Below are 20,234 nucleotides of genomic sequence, written 5' to 3' on the forward strand. Positions count from 1 at the left end.
TAAGGATCAAGTTCAAGAGAAAAGTAAAGGCCTTCACACGCAACGTGAGAAACAAGCTGATATATTTCAAACATGATATGGTATTATACAACATATAACCATCATTGGTGGTGAAAAAAGGTTTCATAGTTGTGGTTACAAACACAGAAGATGCCCCGGCACAAGTTGGGCAAGGCTGGAGGACTCTTCCAATGAAGTGGGGACTCTGAACCTGAACTCAAACTAGTTACATTTCTGCTCTGAGATTCGATACGAGCTAAAACCTACCACAAATCTCTTCTACTTTGATGTACAGCTTCCAAGCTCCTCTATAAGTCCTACAATTTCTCTATCTTATTTACAATAATTTCAAGATATCTTTGTCTCTTCCCAACCATCTTATGTAGCCATTTCCATGGGTTCTGCTTCACATTTCTGCCTAGCAGCCTCAATATCCTCTTTCGCATCCAGCTTACACCCAACGTCATCATCAGAATTATCTTCATTATCTTCTGTTTCTTCTTCATCTTCATTTTGATCATCATCGCCATCCCCCTTACCTTCATCTTCAATCCACGGCTGCTTTCTCGAGTCTGCCCACTTGACATTTTCTTTAAGCCGATCGGATTTGGCTGACCCAGCTAATTCCTCCTTATCCTCTAAAACTGTATCAAGTTTCAGGGCAGTTGGAACTTGGCGTTCTGACATTGCAGAGCGGCCCGACTCAACCCCCTTGACAATGGATGAACATGTGGAGAGCTTCATACCAGGGCTGACAGCTGCAGATATGGCCAAGAGTATATCTGGTTTCACCTTGATATCGACCCACTGGTCTCCTACCCAATCCCTTGAACTCCTTAGTTTACTTTTTTGGAAAGTTGAAAACACATCCTCACCTGAGAAGATGGGAAACATTCCCATCAATAGGGTATTTAATTGAAGTGGTGTCTTGTCTAAGTGTCTCAACAACTGAACAGTGAGGTGCAACACGTGGGTTTGCCGCATGACAGAAACAATAAAAAAGTGATTATAAATTTGGCAAAGAAGTGCATACCAGGGAAGTAAACTTGCAGACTATCATTTCCACAATTGTTGATTTCAGTTAGCACCCCTTCCCACCAGCCATCATTCCACCATGCATCCACTGGTGTTCCAATCTCGAAAATAACATTTGTCAGATCCTCGGAAGGTGGGCACGGCCGGATTGTAAGACGGCCTGAACATCTCATTCCCAATTTGTCAGGAGCTGCCGGTCTGAAGGCATGAATCCATTCCTAGGCATTGGAAAAAGAACCAAAAAAAAAAAAAGCAAATGTCATTAACCCCGTTGTTTTTCCTGAGAAGTGTGGTTTTTCTCATGGAGAGGACTCAACATTGTGCAAGTAAGCATTAATATGGTTTTTTTTATATTGATTTATTTAGCAAAATAAAGTATTAATATGGTTTTTTGGGTTAGAACCCATCAATGAGGTGCACCACCTAAGGAACAATCATAATAGCTGTGTTTGGACCAGGGGAGGAGCCAGGATTTTTTCTTCGTGGGGGCAAAATTCTAATGTGAGGTATTGTTGATATAAAAATTTTAAATTGCCATTAACTCCTTCAAATTTTAAAAACATTTTGTGATGGAACAAATTCCTTGATCTTAAATATTTTTAATTTATAGGTAAGTCCTTCAAAGTTTACAAAATTCTAAAAAAATTTGATTTATGAATAAGTCCTTCAAAGTTTAAAAAATTCTGTGGGGGCAAAAAAAAATACTTTTAGGTATCTCCTTCAAGTTTCAGAAATTCTTGTTGGGGCAATTGCCCCACTGTAAATCCACCCCTGGTTTGGACCAACTATGGAATGTGCCAAGGGACACAGAAGTCGAGTACTTACTCTTCTTCTTTCTTCTTTTTCTTATGCGACAGTGTCCCCAACCCCGGGACAAATTCTTGCAGTTACTCGCTACCACCACAAACAGGTATATTGGGTAAAGTTGTGGGTGGGGAGACTCAACCTCGAGATCCTGGGGAGCACAACCAGGTCGCTGAACCACTGCTCTACCACTCGGGTGTCATGTAATTACCTTTTGGGGTCATATGTAGACTCTACCACAACTAGAAACAAATAAAAGAGGCATGGGATGCATACACATACTTCCAGATTGCCACACCCATCTTCATCCTGCACATCATCATATCGGACTTTTAGTTTCTTATGAGATGCCTTAAGGACCGTACACCTGAACCAGCAGCCTCGGATACCACTATCTTGACACAGCAGCTCTATTTTCTCATCAACCTTAAAAGATGACGTAAGCCGTACTTGGGGCCCAACATACTTGAAAGCCATTGGCTCCCTGCCCAGTAACTGAAATCTCAAGTTCTGGTATGCTGGTTCACATGCTGTTGTATGATTCCCCCATCCTGACAGTCTGACACCAGAACGGCTTGTCACAAACCTCTGACGCCCTCTGCAACTTCTAGTCCTCTTAGCTCCCTGCTTTATGGGTCCTCCTTGGCTAAACACTTCATCGTCTTCTAAACATGAGAGGATTATTTGTTCAAAATAGCCTCGTAATTTGCTTAGATCAAAGGACTTGATTTTGTTACTTCTAAATTGCTTAGAGCACAGATGGATTCTGGATGAAGAAACATTAGAGAGAATGGCAGAACATTTTTCGTAGTGCTCAGGAGTTAAAACAGTGGCGGGACCATCAACACATTCCGCACTGATAACCTGAGCATGAGGAGTGATGAAGACTTCCCTCGGATGTGGGTTTGGTAGGGAGATTACACCCTTGACTTCCTGATTGTCATGAAACCACCGGACTCTGACCTTCTTCTGTCCTTTCCTGTCTTCATACATATCTTCCAAGTATGCAAGATAGTGGTTTTCTTCTTTGGCCATGATGTAAACAAAGGAATGAATCTGGACATCAGGAAAAAGAAGGCCTTTTGAGGATTAGACTAGCGTTACTAAAAGAGGGAAATATGAGATGAAATGCTGATGCTTACAGTTATGGTGATCCCGTTTCTGCAAAACACTGGGTAATGCTTGAGCTGTTTACCACACGTCCAGGAATCACCGGACCACACAATGTCTGAATTATGACTTTTCAGCTTCCTCGCAAACCGACTCTTAAATGAGGAAGTGAGACATAATTTAGAAAAAAAAGCACAGAAAGGGAAATAGAGAGGGGATATGAAGAATCAATAAGAAAGAGATACCTTATGATCGGATGGATAGGCTCCTGGAGCTCTGAGTCCATCACTTGAGAAGTCAGGATATCCTAAAGCTTGTGTTGGATCATTTTTTGGTGATTCTGTCATTGAAAAAGTTAAGATAGCTGGGTGATCTTCTGATATAATATCAAAGAGAAAGCATTTTTGGAGAAAGGTGACCAAAAGGACATTGCTAAGCCTTTTGTTCATGGGTTAGTATATGCGTATAAAGTCTGAAAGCTTGGTACGCTGCAAAACCACGCTGAAAATAACTTTGAGAACGATCGCAATTTGCAACTGTTTGGTAGCAGCCTCCAATACACCAAACACATCCACAAAATTTGTGGTGATGACAAAAGAAGCAACAGAAATGACCATAAAAACTGTGGTCCATTTTGTACCACAAAACTTGGAAATCACTAGGAGAGTTTTTATTTTTATTTTTAACTGCAATGCAACAAAAACCTTTGGTAGCAAAACTATACAGATTTCGGGGTTTTGTGGGCATACCAGCAAAAGCTTATGAACCAAGTACATTTTCTGAAAAATTACTGCTGGATGGCCATGTACTGTGTAACAATTTGGCACTCACTTTTGAACAAATTTTCTTTTGAACAAATTTTAGTTTATCTCCACGTCTTGCTCTTTGGCTGTTATCTATGTTTTGAATATATGATTTTTAATGTGTATCAGATTAACAGAATGCATTCATTCTAGATGCATGTTTAACACAAACCTTTTTTCTTTTAAATAAGTAGATGAATCTATTAAAAACCCATTCAAGATGACCGGCTAATGATGCATAGGATGAGAAACAAAAAGGCATATTTAACATAATATAAAGTGTATAAAGCAATGAATCTCTTCAAAATGGAATAAAGTGTGGAGAAGTTTCAGCATTAAAGAGAGAGAGAGAGAGAGGTGTCCGAATTCTACCAAGTAGTGACTAATAAGCTTATATACAAGAGCAGGATAGTTCACTATTTATGTAGTATATGTTTGAAAAAATGATATTATTTGTGTTGAACTCTAAATGGTCTATTCCAGCCTCTTCCTAACAATATTTTGATGAAATACCAAAGTGATAAGTTGTGCCTAATTAGCCTATGGTATCTGATTAAATGGTTAATCAACCTTGAAATCACAAATTCTTTTAGAGATATGCTTTGCTTCCACCATAATTGGTGAGAATGAAGCTAAAAGGTCATTAACATATTAACTAAGGTTTCTCTGGTAATGCAAGAATATCAAGGAGTAGATTTTCATTAGGAAGATGAAATTGATAGGGATGGAGAAAAGAACGATTTACAGTCCATACATGTGATTGATTAGGAATAATATCACATGATCCTTAGACCACTAAATAATGCACAAAAAGCATACACACAACTCGTCTGAGACTGAGACATAACGCCCAGCAGCGAGACGGAGAGACAAGTCAATGTATGGACAAGATTTAAAACCCACATTCATTTTTCTAATTGTTGAATGAAACGTCTCAAACATATCAGAAAACTCGTCCGAGACGACTCGGTCTCGTTCACAGACGATACGAGACGTCCAAATGAGTTTTGGACAAAAAAACTCAACTACTCATGAAGCCCTCAACTGAATGCTTTGTGGGCTGGACCAAAGTTCTGTTTTCTTTTTTAAAATCAAATTGGGTTGAACATCATACCATCATTTTGTGTTTGATTACAGTGGACTTTAACAAGAGATCTTTACTGATAAATGACAATGGATTTTATGTATATTGACCTGTTCAGATATTTTTAACTCAGAAAAGATAGTTGGGAAGCTTTTTTATGGAATAAAGATTCTTTTGGACAAAAAATTGGCAGGCCAAACATGACACTATGCCTTTGTAAAAAGGATGGTCAGATGTTACAAACTTGATGTTTTATTTGTATTTTTTAACCCTTTATGCAATTATTCCAGGTTATATGTAGGTTTTCTAAGTTTGACATCAATATATACAGTTAACAATTAACCCCAAATTGCAGCTCAAGTAATGTCAAAGCTACGGCCTTCTAAGTTCTAACAACCATGAAAGCCAACAGATAAACATGTGCGACCCAAAACAAAATCAGAACCAAAATACATGGTGGGCAAGTTACATACTGGAACAATCTCGCGAAGGACGCTGCTTCGAAAGCAACGAAGTTAGCCAATCCACGACCTCTCTTCTCGATCTCCATTTGAAGCTAGAACTGATGGATTTATCTGATCCATAAACCTGCAAGAATTCCTCTGAAACAACATAAACCATGTGCCTGAGACTTCTCTCAGTGCCCACAACAGCAAGGACGGACTCCCCCGCGGAGTCCTTGAAGTAATAGTGTACCACTCGGCTACCCCGCTCCTGCGAAACAAAATGCTCTTTCCATTCCAAGAAACCATGAATTTCATTCACCGACATTTTGCTTGAGAACACCGAAGTGATGTCAATGGAATAACTCCAACCTCACAGGAGCCTTATTACAAAACCAATTATGCCAAGAAGACGCGACTAAGGGTTGAAATCCAACTCAGCCTAGTAGTCTAAAAAGCTAGAATCTTGCACCCAATTCAGCTTTCAGAAGAACCCACACACTAAAGGGTATTGGATTCCCCCAAAACTTAACCCAAATAACAGAAACTAAAGAAGATAAAAAGATTGAAAAAACAACAAGGGTACCCAGCAATTTTAAAGAAAACCAGCAACGCACCGTACAAGACAGAAAAAACTAGGGTTCGGAAACATAAACCCTAGTAAAGATTACAAAATGGGTACCTCATTTTGTACCCCAAAGAGAGATAAAAACGTGATTTTGATGATGTTTGTGAACAGTACTGATGAAAACCAACAATGGGTGTCAGAATTAGGGTAAGTTGAGGACTTAGAACACATAAAAAAAAAAGAATCCAAGCGATTTTAATGGTTAGAGAAGACCTAGTAACAATGGAGATGAGTTGAGACCTTTGAGAGCAAAGAGAGAAGAGAGGATGCTCTCGTTTTCATCTTTGAAGAAGAGAGTGGAAGACGAAGGAGGTTGAAAGAGATGGAGAGAGTAGGGGAGAAGAGATTGGCCATGAAAGAAGTCAGAGATGCAGAGCTTTGGACCTTCACATCCCATGTGAACTGCTACAGAGAGAAGAAAGATGGGTCTTATCCCTCTCTCTTTCACAATGTTTTTGGTAGGCTAACCTTATGAGAGGTGTGAAATATCTGTTTTGCCACTTTAAACTTATTGAAACTTCTCTTTTGCCACTTCGATGTTGAATCACCTTTTAAAAGTGGTTAAAAAAGAAGTGATTCCATGACATGGTTTAAAATGAAAATAGAGAGTTCCTATTAGCACCAAAACTTTTACTTATCACACTCCTATTAAAAATAGGATTTTTTCCAAACCTTTGCAACAATTATGTCCAAATTCCTGTTTTGGTACATTATTCGTTTTAGTCCCCAAAACATGCTTTTCCAGTGAGTTAATGAATTTGCTAATAAATTATCAGCAAGATCGTTGATAAGGCAAAATCATCAATATTTTATCAACGAATTTGTAGATTATAAAAGTGACGAATTTATTATAAAAGTATGTTTTGAGGATAAAAATAAACAATGTATCAAAATCGAAATTTAGTCATATCCAATGCACAAAATGAAGATTCACTCATTAAAAATAAAAAAAATAATAAGTTAATTATTGACAATAAGTAAAACTTGGGATGCTAATAAAATTTCTCATTTTTTTTCTTAGATTTCTATTTTTTTGGTTTAGGATTTTATATGAGACTACTCGTAATTTTAACCAATTACTCACATTGTTTGAAGGAGTTTTATAATGTATTGTAATGTTGAGATTATAATTTAAGTCAAACCTTTGTAATATTTGAGGAGTGTGAGTTTAATCTTTAATTGTGTGTGATAAATAATTTAAGAAATTGGGGTGTAATAATTAAATACATGACGTTAAATAAAATTAATTGAACAAGATTCATTCAACTGCCCAAAATTTGTGAAATAACATGTTGGTTATTTATGATGGAATTATTTCTCCTCCCAACTAAGATATTAGTCCTTAAAATTATGTTTTAGGATGTAAACATGGACCATGGAAAAAAAAATTCAATAATCAATGGGTCATAAGAAAATGAAGTCTCACCATATTCGATTTTTGCTATTTTTAGCCTCTCTTTTGCCCTTCACAAACTGTTTGATCTGAACCTTATCAAATTGGGTCATCATCAAATAAAAAAGAGTCGTGATTTTTTAGACTTTATTTTTTCGTTCGATCTGTATTCAACTGACATGGCAAGGACATAGAACCATAGATTGTTTTCTTTAAGATACAAAAGGAAAAAAGATCTATGATTATGTGCCCTTGCCACATCAGCTGAGTACAGATCGAGTGAAAAAAACTGAGTCTGCAAATCATTAGCAAATTTAAAAAGATAAATGCTAATTTTGAAGAATGTTTATAAATAATATTAATAGCATATACAAAACAAAATCACTTATTAGAGAGTAATTATTCAACTTTTTCTCCATCTTCACAATGCTGCTCATTCGCAAACACCAATTATATAACATACTTCTTATATATAGGAAATATATTATAATATATTTACTTATTTATTTTTAAAATACACTCAATCACAATAAATTAGAAGCATTAACATTTTACCATTTCTCTTAAAAAAAATTTGAGTTGAAGGAATTGAAAGAATGATATGTAGATTCAAAGAAAGTAGTTATGTAGAGCTAGTGCACGCAAACATGCGCTCTCTTTTGATAACATAAGACATGAATTGGGAATGAGTGCAATTGAAAAAAATATATGTTCTGTTGACTGGGGGCAGAGCTAGGATTTTACTCTCTTAGGGGCAATCAAGAGCAATTTTTTTTTTTTTTTTTTTTTGTGAGGCAACCGGTAGAGAAATTTTTTTTTGGTGGGGGCAATAGCGATGGATTTTCTTATCCCTCACTATTATCAATTGCAATAATTCATGTATACTCATAAACTAAGAAAATTCTTATGGGGGCAATGCCCCCAATGTAAATTTGCCCTTGCCGTTGACCTTGAATGCTTGGAGTAAGGTTTTAAGGATGACGATCATGACGATGATTATTTTATTTGACAAGTGGCAAAAAATATATAATATAACCGTTGCTTTTGTGGTAAATTGTGACGTGCACTCATGTGATGATGTCAAGTAGGATTCATGTTCTTGACCTCAATATTTGCACGAATAATACACCAGTCAATTGCATATGAAAAGGCTTATTCATATTCTTACATATAATTTGATCAAGTGGTATAAGTATTTGATTGATGGTGATAATTTTTGTTGTAAGTTGAAATATATAGGTTAAATTTTTTAACTAAATGTAACTTATATTAAAATTTTAAAATGGTTCACACCAACATGGCTTTGAACCGTATATATTGGAGGCATGATTTAATTTTTATAAAATAATATGAAGTATTGATCTCAAAATGTAGAATAGTTATGGTTGAGACAATCTTAATTTACCTAAATGTAGAGATTATTACCTTGAAATGAGATTTTAAATATCGATTGAAAGTATAGAAGGAGACATGATTAGATAATCAAAACATGATTACATTTTGTATTTCAATAGAATAATGATTTCTTGACTCCCCCCCTCTCTAGCATACTCCCCCACACTCTCCAGATATGGCACATAAAAGAATCATAGATTTTCTCGGGATACCCTACTACACATATTTATGGGGATGTGCATTTGGGTATCTCAAAGAAAAAATCTATGACTTTAGCACATACCATGTCAAGAGAGTAGTATCAAGGGGGAGAGTCGTGACTTATTCCAATATTACCATCATTTTTTCTTTTCAGGATTCCAAGACACCCTAAGGACTAAGGTCACATAAATATAAAAAGTGTAATATTTTTATAACGTCCTTACTATAGATCATTTGCCTTGGGATACACATAATTATATATAATAAATTCTTTCGTATCTTAAAATAAATGATCTACGATTCTATGATGGGAGGGGTGTGTGTGTCAAAAGGGGGCGTTATATTATCACAAAGCATTAGAAAAACCTACTTTGTGATAGGTAGTCTACCTTTAAACATTAAATTTGTATGGTCATGGTAGAGACCTACTTTTTATGTTGGTTTATTTCACCTAGAAATTTTTTAAGTTGATCGTACATTAGGGTTCAAGTTATTGAATTTTGACCTATTATTCTCTCTTTGACTAATTGTTAACGTAGCCCTTCAAATAGAACTATCCGATAAGTGGTCCCCAATCTCCACTAAAGGATTATTTAGGCTAAAGAATTGGTCAGATCACACTATTTGCATCCCCTTTATACGATTAAAAATTTCTTGTGTGGGAAAAGGACAACTGAAAGGTGGGGACGAACCACATTGTTTGATATGGACACGTGTCAAGACTGATAGAGACACGTGTCACATGCATTATTTCAGGCCGGTGCATCCGGCGTCGAATGAGATGCGTACCTAGAACTTTGGCTTTTCACGCGTGTCGTGCCCCTTCTTCCACCTATTTCTTGTTCGAGTCCAGATCCTGCATCGACGGTGGAGGATTGAAACACTCCTCCCACACCTCATACATTCCACGTAAACTACAATTCAAATAAATTTTAAAAATAATATATTTTAGGCGTTAATTCCTTGAATTGTAGCTTATGTGGCATGTATTGGGGTGTGTCAGGAGGAGCGCTTCAATCCACCTTGTTTGCATCCAATCTGGACTCTCTCTTCTTTATAAGCTGTGCACCGAAGCTAATGTAAATCTCTTGGGAATCTCTACCGCACATCTTATCTACCGTACACTATTGTAGATCTATTGGCTAAGATTACAGTCAGATCTCGAGTACACTACGTCTTATCATTACTGTATAATTTAGCATAGAATATTATATTCGACCTGATCACTACTACCTGTCTCTCTCTCTCTCTCTCTTACGCTGGGCGTAACAAATCGAATCAAAGAGAAAGATAAAGATGTTGTCTCTGGTTCTGGCTTCCCCAAAACCTTTTTCTCTCTGCAACAACAACAGCAAGCCCTCTCTATCTCTTCTGAGTCCTCAACAAACGCAGTTCTTCTCTCTCGTCAACACTCACCAACAAAATATCCAAATGAAGAGGAAAAGTCGAGGATTTGGCGTTGTTTGCTACTCTGCACCTCTTTCCCAACAAAACCTTCAATGGATCTGCACTATTTCCTCCGCGTAACTCCTCTTTCTCTCTCTCTCTCTGTGTCTTTCTCTTTCTAGGGTTCCGATCGTTTCCCGTTCAATTATGTCAGGTTTGAGTCTGAATTCGGTGCGCGAAGTCAGATTCCGATGCTCTGAGTAGATTATTAATTTTGTCAGATTTAGTTAATTTGGTGAAGTTGATTAATAAGTTACCACTGGGAGTGTTAAATCGATTACCATTTGTTACTTCTCTCAGTACTTAGTTGTGTGGGGTTCTTCTGTTCCGACTTTTTATCTGTGAGAATCAATCATGATGAAACACGTGGAAAGTCTAATAATTTCAAGCAGACACGAGACTGCCACGTGTCTTCTCAAGTAGGTGTTCACATCTCAAGGAATTGGGATTCAATGTCTGGAGTCGGTACTCAAGATCTCGGATCTATTATTTTGTTATCCAGGTATTTCTATGATGGTTAGCCCAGTCATTGGGCCAGATTTTGGCCCGACCCATCACGACTGGGTAATGCTTAGAGGCCCGTTTAGTTATTGGGTCAGGTTAAACCCGAGGTAAAAAAAATCTATAGTTACAGTACATGCCACGTCAAGAGAGTATTTTGACGACTCTTATATAATATGAGTAGTGATAATCGGACTACCCCATGGCGTGCTCAATCGACACTCTGACGTGACTTGTGTGAGAATCGTAGATCTCTACTCCTTGGATACATAACTGCACAGATCTAACGGTTTTACTGCATGTCACGTCAGGGGAGTCGATTCAGTGTGCCAGGGTCATATTCATAATATATATATATATGGGTCGGGTTCTGGGACACACATATAGACAACGTGTTTGTCTTATATGGGCAAAAATGTTTGGAATGGGCTGATTTTTTGTGAGGATGATCTCTGTGATGACGGGATCATCCTGGCAAAAAATCATCCCATTCCAAAACTTGTAACCCTCTGTGATGAGGGGATCATCCTGGCAAAAAATCATCCCATTCCAAAACTTGTAACCCCATCAAAATTGATTTACAAAAATTGGACGGTCTATAATTTTTCAACAAAAATTGGACGGTCTAGAAGTTTCATAATGAGCTGATTTTTGGCAAGGATGATCTCCTCACCACAGAGATCATCCTCACAAAAAATCAGTCCATTCCAAACATTTTTGCCCATATAAGACAAAACACGTTGTCTATATGTGTGTAGAAATGGTTGTCCTTTGAACCTGACCCTATATATATAGACAATGTGTTTTGTCTTATATGGGCAAAAATGTTTGGAATGGACTGATTTTTTGTGAGGATGATCTCTGTGGTGAGGAGATCATCCTTGCCAAAAATCAGCTCATTATGAAACTTCTAGACCGTCCAATTTTTGTTGAAAAATTATAGACCGTCCAATTTTTGTAAATCAATTTTGATGGGGTTACAAGTTTTGGAATGGGATGATTTTTTGCCAGGATGATCCCCTCATCACAGAGATCATCCTCACAAAAAATCAGTCCATTCCAAACATTTTTGCCCATATAAGACAAAACACGTTGTCTATATGTGTGTAGAAATGGTTGTCCTTTGAACCTGACCCATATATATATATATATGGGTCGGGTTCGTAGACTCACATTACGACTCACATTGCGACACACCGTTTTGTCTTATATGGGCAAAAATGTTTGGAATGGGCTGATTTTTTGTGAGGATGATCTCTGTGGTGAGGAGATCATCCTTGCCAAAAATCAGCTCATTATGAAACTTCTAGCCCCATGTTTACAAGTTGAAAAATTTTAGACCGTCCAATTTTTGTAAATCAATTTTGATGGGGTTAGAACTTTTGGAATGGGATGATTTTTTGCCAGGATGATCCCCTCATCACAGAGATCATCCTCACAAAAAATCAGCCTATTCCAAACATTTTTGCCCATATAAGACAAACGGTGTGTCGCAATGTGAGTCGTAATAGGGGTCGTAATAACACCATCCTATATATATATATATAACTGAATAAGAAGGCATGTGAATGCGACCATGACCGAAAATATGTTAATTCTATTTTAATTTAGCATCATTAAAATGCTTAGTCCATAAGACAGAAGGCAATGAAAGTGGTCGCTTTGAGGTATTGCTAGAGCATTAAATTTTATTGGACATCCTATGTTTAGAGTGTCAATATTAAATTTACACTCCAAATACTTAATCTAGGTTTTACTTATTCTAAAGATTCTGAACTCCAATACCTCTCTCCATAATTCTTGTTATTTTTGACTCGGCTTGTTCTCTAGTCTCGTCAACTAATACTACATTTGCAAATAACACCACCATAATATGTCCTCTTGAATATGAGCAATTACTCTTGGGTGACCTCTTGCCTTACTCTATTGCATGTTAGGAAACTTTTAGAGGGTTGGGACGTGCGATAGTAGGGACTAATCCCATCCCAAAGGGTGTGGGCACCTTGCAATATCACAAAAAAAAAAAAAAAAAAAAAAAGGCTAATTGCTAAGAAATAGGGACTCAATATCATGAATAGTTTAACTAATATAATCTACAAAATGGAGATCAACATTGAGTAGATGAAATATGAAGCATCATGATCCTTGCTAGAAGGATTTTTTTTTTTTGTGTGTAGCTTTTCTTATTATTAGAACTTGTGTCAAATGTGGGCATTTGAGCCACAATCTGCTGGTTCATGAGTTGGGGTGTTCTCCTGTGTAGTATGTTCTAATTGATATTTAAAATTTCTTTTATAGGGTTTTAATGCTTACTAAGGGAACTGCAGTACAAAAATCTTTTCTTGTTCCTCTGTTTGCTCTGCAAGCACCTACGAGCATCATCTCATGGATCAAGTAAGCCCTCTCAACACTAACTTGTTCATGCAAATGACTTTGATGCCTTAGTGAACTAATGTAAGTTTGGTCCTCAGGGGTGAATATGGTACTTGGACTGCTTTCTTGGCACTTCTTGTTCGTCTCTTCTACTTCATTCCTGGTGTGTTATGTAGTTAAATCAATTCAATATTTAACCATTTCTATTTTTCTTTACCAATGCAGTGACCGAGCACCTTTGTCGTTGCCAATTATGTTAAATCTCTTTCCTTTGTATATGAACCCTACAGTCAACTAGCAACAACTTGGCTTGAATGTGCAATAGTCCAAACCAGTGTATTTTGTCATAAGCAAGCTTCTAATCATAATCTTCATTTATTGTAACAAAATTTTCAGTTTTAATTTCAAATTTAGAATACAATTTCAGTGACCACCTACAATAAATTAAAAAAATAAAAAATAAATGAAGAGAGTATATGTATGGTACATCTGATATGTGATAATTTTGGATTCCCTTGCATTTTTTACTTACATTTTCAATTACTTTCCAGCAATAAACAATAAGATGATGAATCCAATCTTCTTGATTTTAGGTGAACTGGAGCTACCCTTTGTAGCAATGCTACTTGTGATTGTGGCTCCTTATCGAGTAATGGACCAGAGGTAAGTGGATACATGTGTATGCAAGTACAAAAGGTTTTGCAAGTAATTTTTTTAAGGTAAGTTGGCTTATAATATATTTTTCATGGGCAGAGGAACACAAGCTGGTACAATTGTTTCCTTGGTGATTGCCGCTTATTTGGCTTTCCAACATTTCTCACGATTGGGAAGCATGCAGAGAGCATTTGACCAAGGATCTATTATTGCTACCTTAGCTGTCTGCTGCATCACTGCTATGCCATGTCTACTTTTGATCTGACCCCTATTAGATATTACGACAACAATGTGAACCGGGACTCATGTTGACGGAGGTAAAAGGTAAGAAAGCAATCAGAGTATCGAAGCCTTGCGCGCCTTCTTGCAAGTTACAATGGATGTATAATTGCTTAATAAGAAAGTGTGATCCACTAGATAAAAGTATGTAGGATGTGCTACTCATAAGATGTCCTCCAAACAATAAATCTTGGCAAGTTAACTTTGTTGGCCTTTGATTCTACACCCGTGTAATAGTTTACCTTTCAAAGAAATTAGATTCTTATCTTGTACCTTTAATGAAGGCATAACTTGCTATCTTTTTACAAAAGCCTTCATTTATCAAGGGTTTGGAATGAGTTGGATTTGGGTTGTATACCGGTAAATAAAGTAGTTTACTTCCAAATGCCTAAATCTGTATTACCAGGCATCAAGAACAAACTAATCTAGGTTCTAGCTACAAAATAATCTATGAAGCACTCCAACCAGTTGTTATCTCTAAAGAATTCTATGTTAGATATTTTTATGAATCCATGGTTTATTCGAAAACTCCTGACTTCCTAGCTTTCTATCATTTGGGCATCAAGAATCCTGTCCAAGGTGACTTTCTTATTTGATTGTAGATATGTCATAATTGTAGATCTCACCTATGTTTCTGTAGAGAATGCTTTGAGTTGTGGCTATACTCCAATCATCAGCTTTAACAATATAGAAGGCAGATCTGCGTGTATGGTTTGAAGTTTTGGTTTTTGCTAAATCAATTGATCTTTTAGCGCATTCATCTAATTATACTGGATATAGAATGCCCAATTTTCTGTGTTTGTGCTTACAGTCGGTAGATGTGTGTAATCCGAGACTTTTTAATGCAGCCCTCGGCATCTGTTAATATTGAAACAGTAGAAACCTCTCTCCATGACTAGTCTGTGTTGGGTCTGGTACATGTCTACTTCAAGAAATTTAGTTTAGTTACTGCTTAACATGCAATGATGGTATCGAGTTCTTCAGGGACCAAGTATCTATGGTTCAGAGCATAGATGCCAAGTTTATGACACCCACTGGTTCTATATTGAATTAGAGAAACAATTGATGTATTAAGTTACTTTTTCCCTTAATTCTGTGACAAATTCCACCAAAAAAATGGGCGAAATGATTAGTCATTGATATCTTTGATTGTTCATCCCAGGTTAAACATTTATGGTTGCCATGCCAGTTCTGATTCATAAATTTTCTTCATCGATGACAAGAGAAAACATGACGTATGATACAAGACAAATGTCTATGAACAAGTAAACTTGGGTAGATGGTTCCTTTACTTATAGTTGAAAATTAGAAAAACGAGACCCCTGTACCATTAAACACGTGTAGATATATTTCATTAGAAACACTAGGTCTATTTAGATCGGGTTTAAGCACAACAAAAGTGGTCCAAATCTGAATGGACTTAGTTAATATTTATTGTATAAACACTACAAAGAAAAGGGCTAACTATTTAATGCTGTCTACTTCTACAAGAACCTGGATTACATTGATTTCTTCTTGTTTATGGTTTACGGGGTTCTTCATCTACGAGAAGCCATTCCTAGATCAAGTTCAACAATGACTTTGACTGCGAGGAGCAAGGCCTGGAGTTAACATGTTTCTTTCTTAATCTCGGAATGCTCTGCTTATATTATAATGTCACATAAGGAAGTAAAGGATGTGCAATTGAGTGAACTGCCATCTCTTTACAGACACAAGAAGTGACATTGAAGACATCTTTAGAGATTCACAGTGAGAAGTGACAGAAGGAGAATGCATGTTGAGGTGACGAGAGGCAAGCTTTGTGAAATGGAAGCTGCAGAGGTGCTAGCGCCAGGTCCATAGCTGCTGGGTCCAGAAGGTCCAGAAGGTTCCGAAGGTCCAGAAGGTTCTGAGAATCCATCAAACGGTGGTGCAGTCGGGTTGGTCGTGTTTACAACAGATGGGGTTGTGCTGTAATTGCAAACATTAGTGAGGACTTATCTTTGTTAACAGGAAGATAGAACAGAAACCAGAGATAGAAAATTTACCTAGTTGATGGATAGTGGCATGACCCTGAACCTGCAACATTGAATAAACAAAATTCTGCTATTTAGCTTCCAACCTTAGGACAAATTCTTGTACACCATAGGCATTAAGCGTGCGAGCATATATGCTTGATGGTGTGGGCACACATGAGCATAATAAATGTAAAATAATTTAAGTACACATGGAGACAGTTATAAGGCCAGTCGTGTTTAAGTGTCAGGTTGTCAAAAAACATGTTTGTAGAAGTAGCGCAATAGATATGAAGATACTGATATGGATGAATGGCAATGCTAGGAAGGATAAAATCAGAAATGGGTATAATCGAGGATTCTCTCACAATCTGACTAGAGAATCCAATTGTAATGTTATCATCATTCCCTAAAATTTATTCCATGTTCCCACTATTGTCATGCTGTATCTCTCCCGCCTTTGATCTGAAATTGATTTCTCATTAGCCTAGGTTTTGATTCTAGAGGTTATTTATGATTTTTTTGTTTTATTTAAGATTTTACAGAAAGTAAAAAAGAAGAAGTAATAATTAAGAGAACGTGTCGTACTTGGATCAACATTGGTTGTAACTGCAGCCCCTCCGAAGTTGCAGCTAGTCGGAGCCGGATTCTTCTGGTAGTAATCATTGAATGCATAGGATGCATGGTCTTTAAGTGTATTTGGATTGTAACAACTTCCGCCTTGTTGAATTGCTGAACAGTCTGCACCGCCAAATCCACAAGCATAATCGAGAGCGACCTGCAAAGCAGTTTGTGAAGTAGTTTGGCTTGCGACACACCAGGTCCCACCTGATGTTGTTCCAGGGGACCCAATTGCCGGACTTGGAACGGTTGGTTGTGTTGGGGGTGCAAGTGGATTTACAAAAGGTGGTGGCATGGGTGTGGTCCCGAACGATGGTGGCATGGGTGTAGTCCCGAAAGATGGTGACACGGGTGTTGTACCAAAAGACGGTGATGTGGGTGTGGATGGAGTTGTTGGGTTGATCACAGGAACCATAGGCATTGTGGTGTCTCTCTCGGTTGTGGAGAATTTTAATTCGTCACTAATGAGCTCTCGACGAGATGCAGCTGAGAAGAGTAGTCGTTTTTCTCCAGGATCCAATTTTCTGTTGTCCATTAATTCAACTATGGGCCTTTCCTTGACATCTAGACCTGTACTTGAAATCAAAAGTAAAGTCAGTCTTACCCAATGATCAAATCCATGTTAAACTGAAAAGAAAAAAAGCAAATCCAAATTTAGTTTCTTTTTTAAAAGAAGCTAACTGAGTTCTTGTTCAAAATATTTGAATCCTTGCAATCACATCAAAATTAAAAGATTCATGTTTTGAAACCAACAAAGACCATCAAATGCCCAAATGGAAAAAAAAAAAAAAAAACAGAAAAATCAAATTCAAGCTTCATGAGGTAATTAATGTAAGAAGAAACCCATTTGAAAGAACTAATCAGACCTTCAGAGGACATGCTCAAGAGGAAGAAGATGACATAGTGAAGAACTCTTGTACCCATTTCTCCCAACTTAATTCTATATTCTTTCTCTGGATTTTCTCTTGAGTTTGAATCAAAGATGGAAGTAATAAGATCTCTCAATCAATATAAAAGCATTAGTGGTGTTGTAGAAAAGGAGAGATTATAGTTATTGCCTGTAGTGATTAAATATACATATATTGAAGAATCAGATCTTTCTTGGGTTGTAAAAATAGAGAGAGGGAGGGATGGAATATGAGAAAACTTGAGAAAGGAGGCATGGGAGATGAAATGTGCACGCAAGGGCAGGTTGGAAAAGAGAAAAAAAGGCATAAAAGAGAGAGTTGTTTGGGATTTAAGTCTGGTGTATAGGCTGACAACAATATGATGCTAGATATGGTAGAACCATTTTCTTTACCTTTTGTGTTCCCTCTTTTACTGTTTATGGGACTAAATCAAAAGCTAAAGTGAGAATGAGAGTGAGAGAGAGAGAGATCATTTGTGGTGAATGTTAGCTTTGTTTATTTTAAGTCTCTTAGTAACTCTTTAGAAGATTTCAGGACAAGAAACTTCAGTTGTTTACCGTTAGCTTTGTCAGTTGTGGCCCCAACCGACCAAACAGACGTAAGGATCTTTATGTTTGTAAGGGAAAATTAATTTTCTATGAAAATACCCATGGAAAAAATGAAATTTCTAAGAAAAATGCATTGGAGTGTTAGATTGCACCTAAGAAATGGTTCTAAAGAGAGTTGGCCTTCAATTTTGAGGGTTGGGATAATTGTGAGATAATAACATATGAGTTGTGATAATATGACTTGCCAGGTGGCATACTCAATCAACTCCCTGACATGACAAGTTCAAAAATCGTAGATCTGTATGCCTCGAGATACACAATTTCCCTTTCCCATAAAAATTATATCCCCCAACTTACATATCTACGATTCCCAAATTTGTCCACGTCAGAGAGTCGATTTAATATGCCACTTGGCGAGTCATATTATTAGGAATCTAATAACATATGAAGATGGAAAATCATTGTACTTGATGGAAGAACATTTTCCTCTCATGGCGAAAAATCACATTTATCAGAAGAATGGGCAAGTGAAAATCTTTCAAGATAATTATGAACAAACTTGGCAAGGTTTTAAAACTAAGATCATCTTGGCCGTGGAGGCAATGGGGTGAGATGATTATGTGAATCATCCATCACATTGACTCATCCGTTATTTTCAAAATATCAGACGAATTTATGGAGAACTCGGTTGAATGAATTATGTTTTTGTGTTCTTTGATATAAAAATAATTAAATTCTTTTAATGATTCAAATATATGTTAGTTTATATAAAATAAGATTTTGTAACAAGCATCTACTAATGATTTAAATATAATAATATTAATAAATAATTTTAAACTAATTCAAATGATTTGAATAGTTGAAAAGAAGAAGACTCGAGTCAACTCAATATCAATGGAGAGCAAGACAATATACCATGATTTAAAACCATCATAGATTTTTTTCCTCGAAAACACAACTACACATATTTATGGAGATGTGCAATTGTATATGCCGAGAAAAAACTAATTTTGAAAAGTATAACATATTATTATTTTCTTTTAAATTTTTTATTTCAAAAGCATTAAGTTGTCCTCTTGACTATATACGTCTCAAATGTTTTGGAGGAAAATACATTTTTTTTTAATGAATTTTAAAAACTATGAGACTCAAACTTTATTTAGTCTCACATGGAATTAAAAGTGATGTTCTCTTGAAAAATTATGTACAGAATTATTGCTCTTTTTTTATATACAAAATCCATAGAAAGATTGCATGTTAACGTTATTGAGACATTGTGCTTGAAAAATAATTTTATCTGATAAATATTATTTTCTAGTGTGGGATTGTACATTTTCCTCGAAAATTCAGTTTTGTCCAAAGCAATTTATCACTCTGGGAGGGAAATGATTTTTCCACCTTCTAATACTATTCTCTTATGAGTATCCCTATTCTAAAATTAAAGAATTGTGATAATCTGACTATCCCCGCGTGAAAATCTCGATTGACTACTTTGATGTGACAAGTTCAGAAATTGTAGATCTACTCTCTTTGGAAAACACGATTCCCTCGAGATACATAGTTTTATGGAGAAGTACAATCGTGTATCCCAAGGAGCATAAATTTACGGTTTTCAAACTTATCACGTCAGGTAGTTGATTGAGTACGCCACGTGGGATAGTCAGATTATCACGACTCAAAATTAAAACCCTACTCTCCCTTGGACTTTCCCTACAATAACATGGGCCCTTGATTAAAAAAACAGTGAAATAAAATTATGTGTGATTTCATCCAACATATTGTTTTGTATGAATCGTTCCTTCTTAATAAGAATTTGATTAATTTATCGAATCAATTATCCTGGGTAGGTTGGCTGTAGGGCTTAAAATGAGTTGAACCCAAGCCAAATCTAAGAATATCCATATTAATTAAGATCCGATTTTTTTGTACGTAGATCCAAATCCGACATGGATCCTACTAAGTAAAATCATATCATATCCAACATGGATTTGCCCCGACCCAAATTAATTGATTT

At 36.5% G+C, this 20,234-nt stretch overlaps 3 protein-coding genes across 4 annotated transcripts; 1 reads left to right on the top strand and 2 right to left on the bottom strand.

The window, feature by feature from the left end:
• Positions 1-45: 45 nt before the first annotated feature.
• Positions 46-6,364, bottom strand: LOC147392394 (uncharacterized). Its single transcript, XM_086458345.1, has 6 exons — positions 5,310-6,364; positions 3,195-3,289; positions 2,982-3,104; positions 2,122-2,895; positions 1,034-1,253; positions 46-875 (listed from the first exon to the last, which is right to left on the bottom strand). The coding sequence occupies exons 1-6, from the start codon at positions 5,605-5,607 to the stop codon at positions 379-381; spliced, it is 2,007 nt and encodes a 668-aa protein (XP_086314471.1). The 5' UTR covers positions 5,608-6,364; the 3' UTR covers positions 46-378.
• A 3,645-nt stretch (positions 6,365-10,009) lies between these two features.
• On the top strand, positions 10,010-14,426 carry LOC147392395 (cold-regulated 413 inner membrane protein 1, chloroplastic-like). Of its 2 annotated transcripts, none has more exons than XM_086458792.1 (5): positions 10,010-10,419; positions 13,142-13,237; positions 13,315-13,379; positions 13,810-13,879; positions 13,970-14,426. In XM_086458792.1, exons 1-5 carry the CDS (start codon positions 10,193-10,195, stop codon positions 14,133-14,135), a joined length of 624 nt encoding a protein of 207 aa, XP_086314918.1. In that variant the 5' UTR covers positions 10,010-10,192; the 3' UTR covers positions 14,136-14,426. The 2 variants fall into 2 exon arrangements, with proteins under 2 accessions (XP_086314918.1, XP_086314919.1); XM_086458793.1 differs by lacking the exon at positions 10,010-10,419 and adding an exon at positions 10,450-10,844.
• A 1,123-nt stretch (positions 14,427-15,549) lies between these two features.
• On the bottom strand, positions 15,550-17,859 carry LOC147392396 (uncharacterized). The gene is made up of 4 exons (XM_086458791.1): positions 17,631-17,859; positions 16,732-17,334; positions 16,177-16,207; positions 15,550-16,099 (listed from the first exon to the last, which is right to left on the bottom strand). Exons 1-4 carry the CDS (start codon positions 17,686-17,688, stop codon positions 15,886-15,888), a joined length of 906 nt encoding a protein of 301 aa, XP_086314917.1. The 5' UTR covers positions 17,689-17,859; the 3' UTR covers positions 15,550-15,885.
• Positions 17,860-20,234: the final 2,375 nt, after the last annotated feature.

This window comes from Akebia trifoliata, chromosome 11, assembly GCF_017979445.1.
Source record: "Akebia trifoliata isolate Shusen 1 chromosome 11, ASM1797944v1, whole genome shotgun sequence".
NCBI classification, from domain to species: domain Eukaryota; kingdom Viridiplantae; phylum Streptophyta; class Magnoliopsida; order Ranunculales; family Lardizabalaceae; genus Akebia; species Akebia trifoliata.

Excerpts from the sequence above, each read along its gene's own strand:
- LOC147392396 (XM_086458791.1), bottom strand. The coding sequence starts at position 17,688 with ATGGGTACAAGAGTTCTTCACTATGTCATCTTCTTCCTCTTGAGCATG. Across the intron at positions 16,208-16,731 it reads TACAACCAATGTTGATCCAA|GTTCAGGGTCATGCCACTAT; the intron begins GTACGACACGTT and ends TCAATGTTGCAG. Across the intron at positions 16,100-16,176 it reads TGCCACTATCCATCAACTAG|CACAACCCCATCTGTTGTAA; the intron begins GTAAATTTTCTA and ends TTGCAATTACAG.
- LOC147392394 (XM_086458345.1), bottom strand. The coding sequence starts at position 5,607 with ATGTCGGTGAATGAAATTCATGGTTTCTTGGAATGGAAAGAGCATTTT. Across the intron at positions 3,290-5,309 it reads TCCTTCGCGAGATTGTTCCA|AATCACCAAAAAATGATCCA; the intron begins GTATGTAACTTG and ends TTTCAATGACAG. Across the intron at positions 3,105-3,194 it reads CCTATCCATCCGATCATAAG|AGTCGGTTTGCGAGGAAGCT; the intron begins GTATCTCTTTCT and ends TCCTCATTTAAG.
- LOC147392395 (XM_086458792.1), top strand. The coding sequence starts at position 10,193 with ATGTTGTCTCTGGTTCTGGCTTCCCCAAAACCTTTTTCTCTCTGCAAC. Across the intron at positions 10,420-13,141 it reads ATCTGCACTATTTCCTCCGC|GGTTTTAATGCTTACTAAGG; the intron begins GTAACTCCTCTT and ends TTTCTTTTATAG. Across the intron at positions 13,238-13,314 it reads AGCATCATCTCATGGATCAA|GGGTGAATATGGTACTTGGA; the intron begins GTAAGCCCTCTC and ends TTTGGTCCTCAG.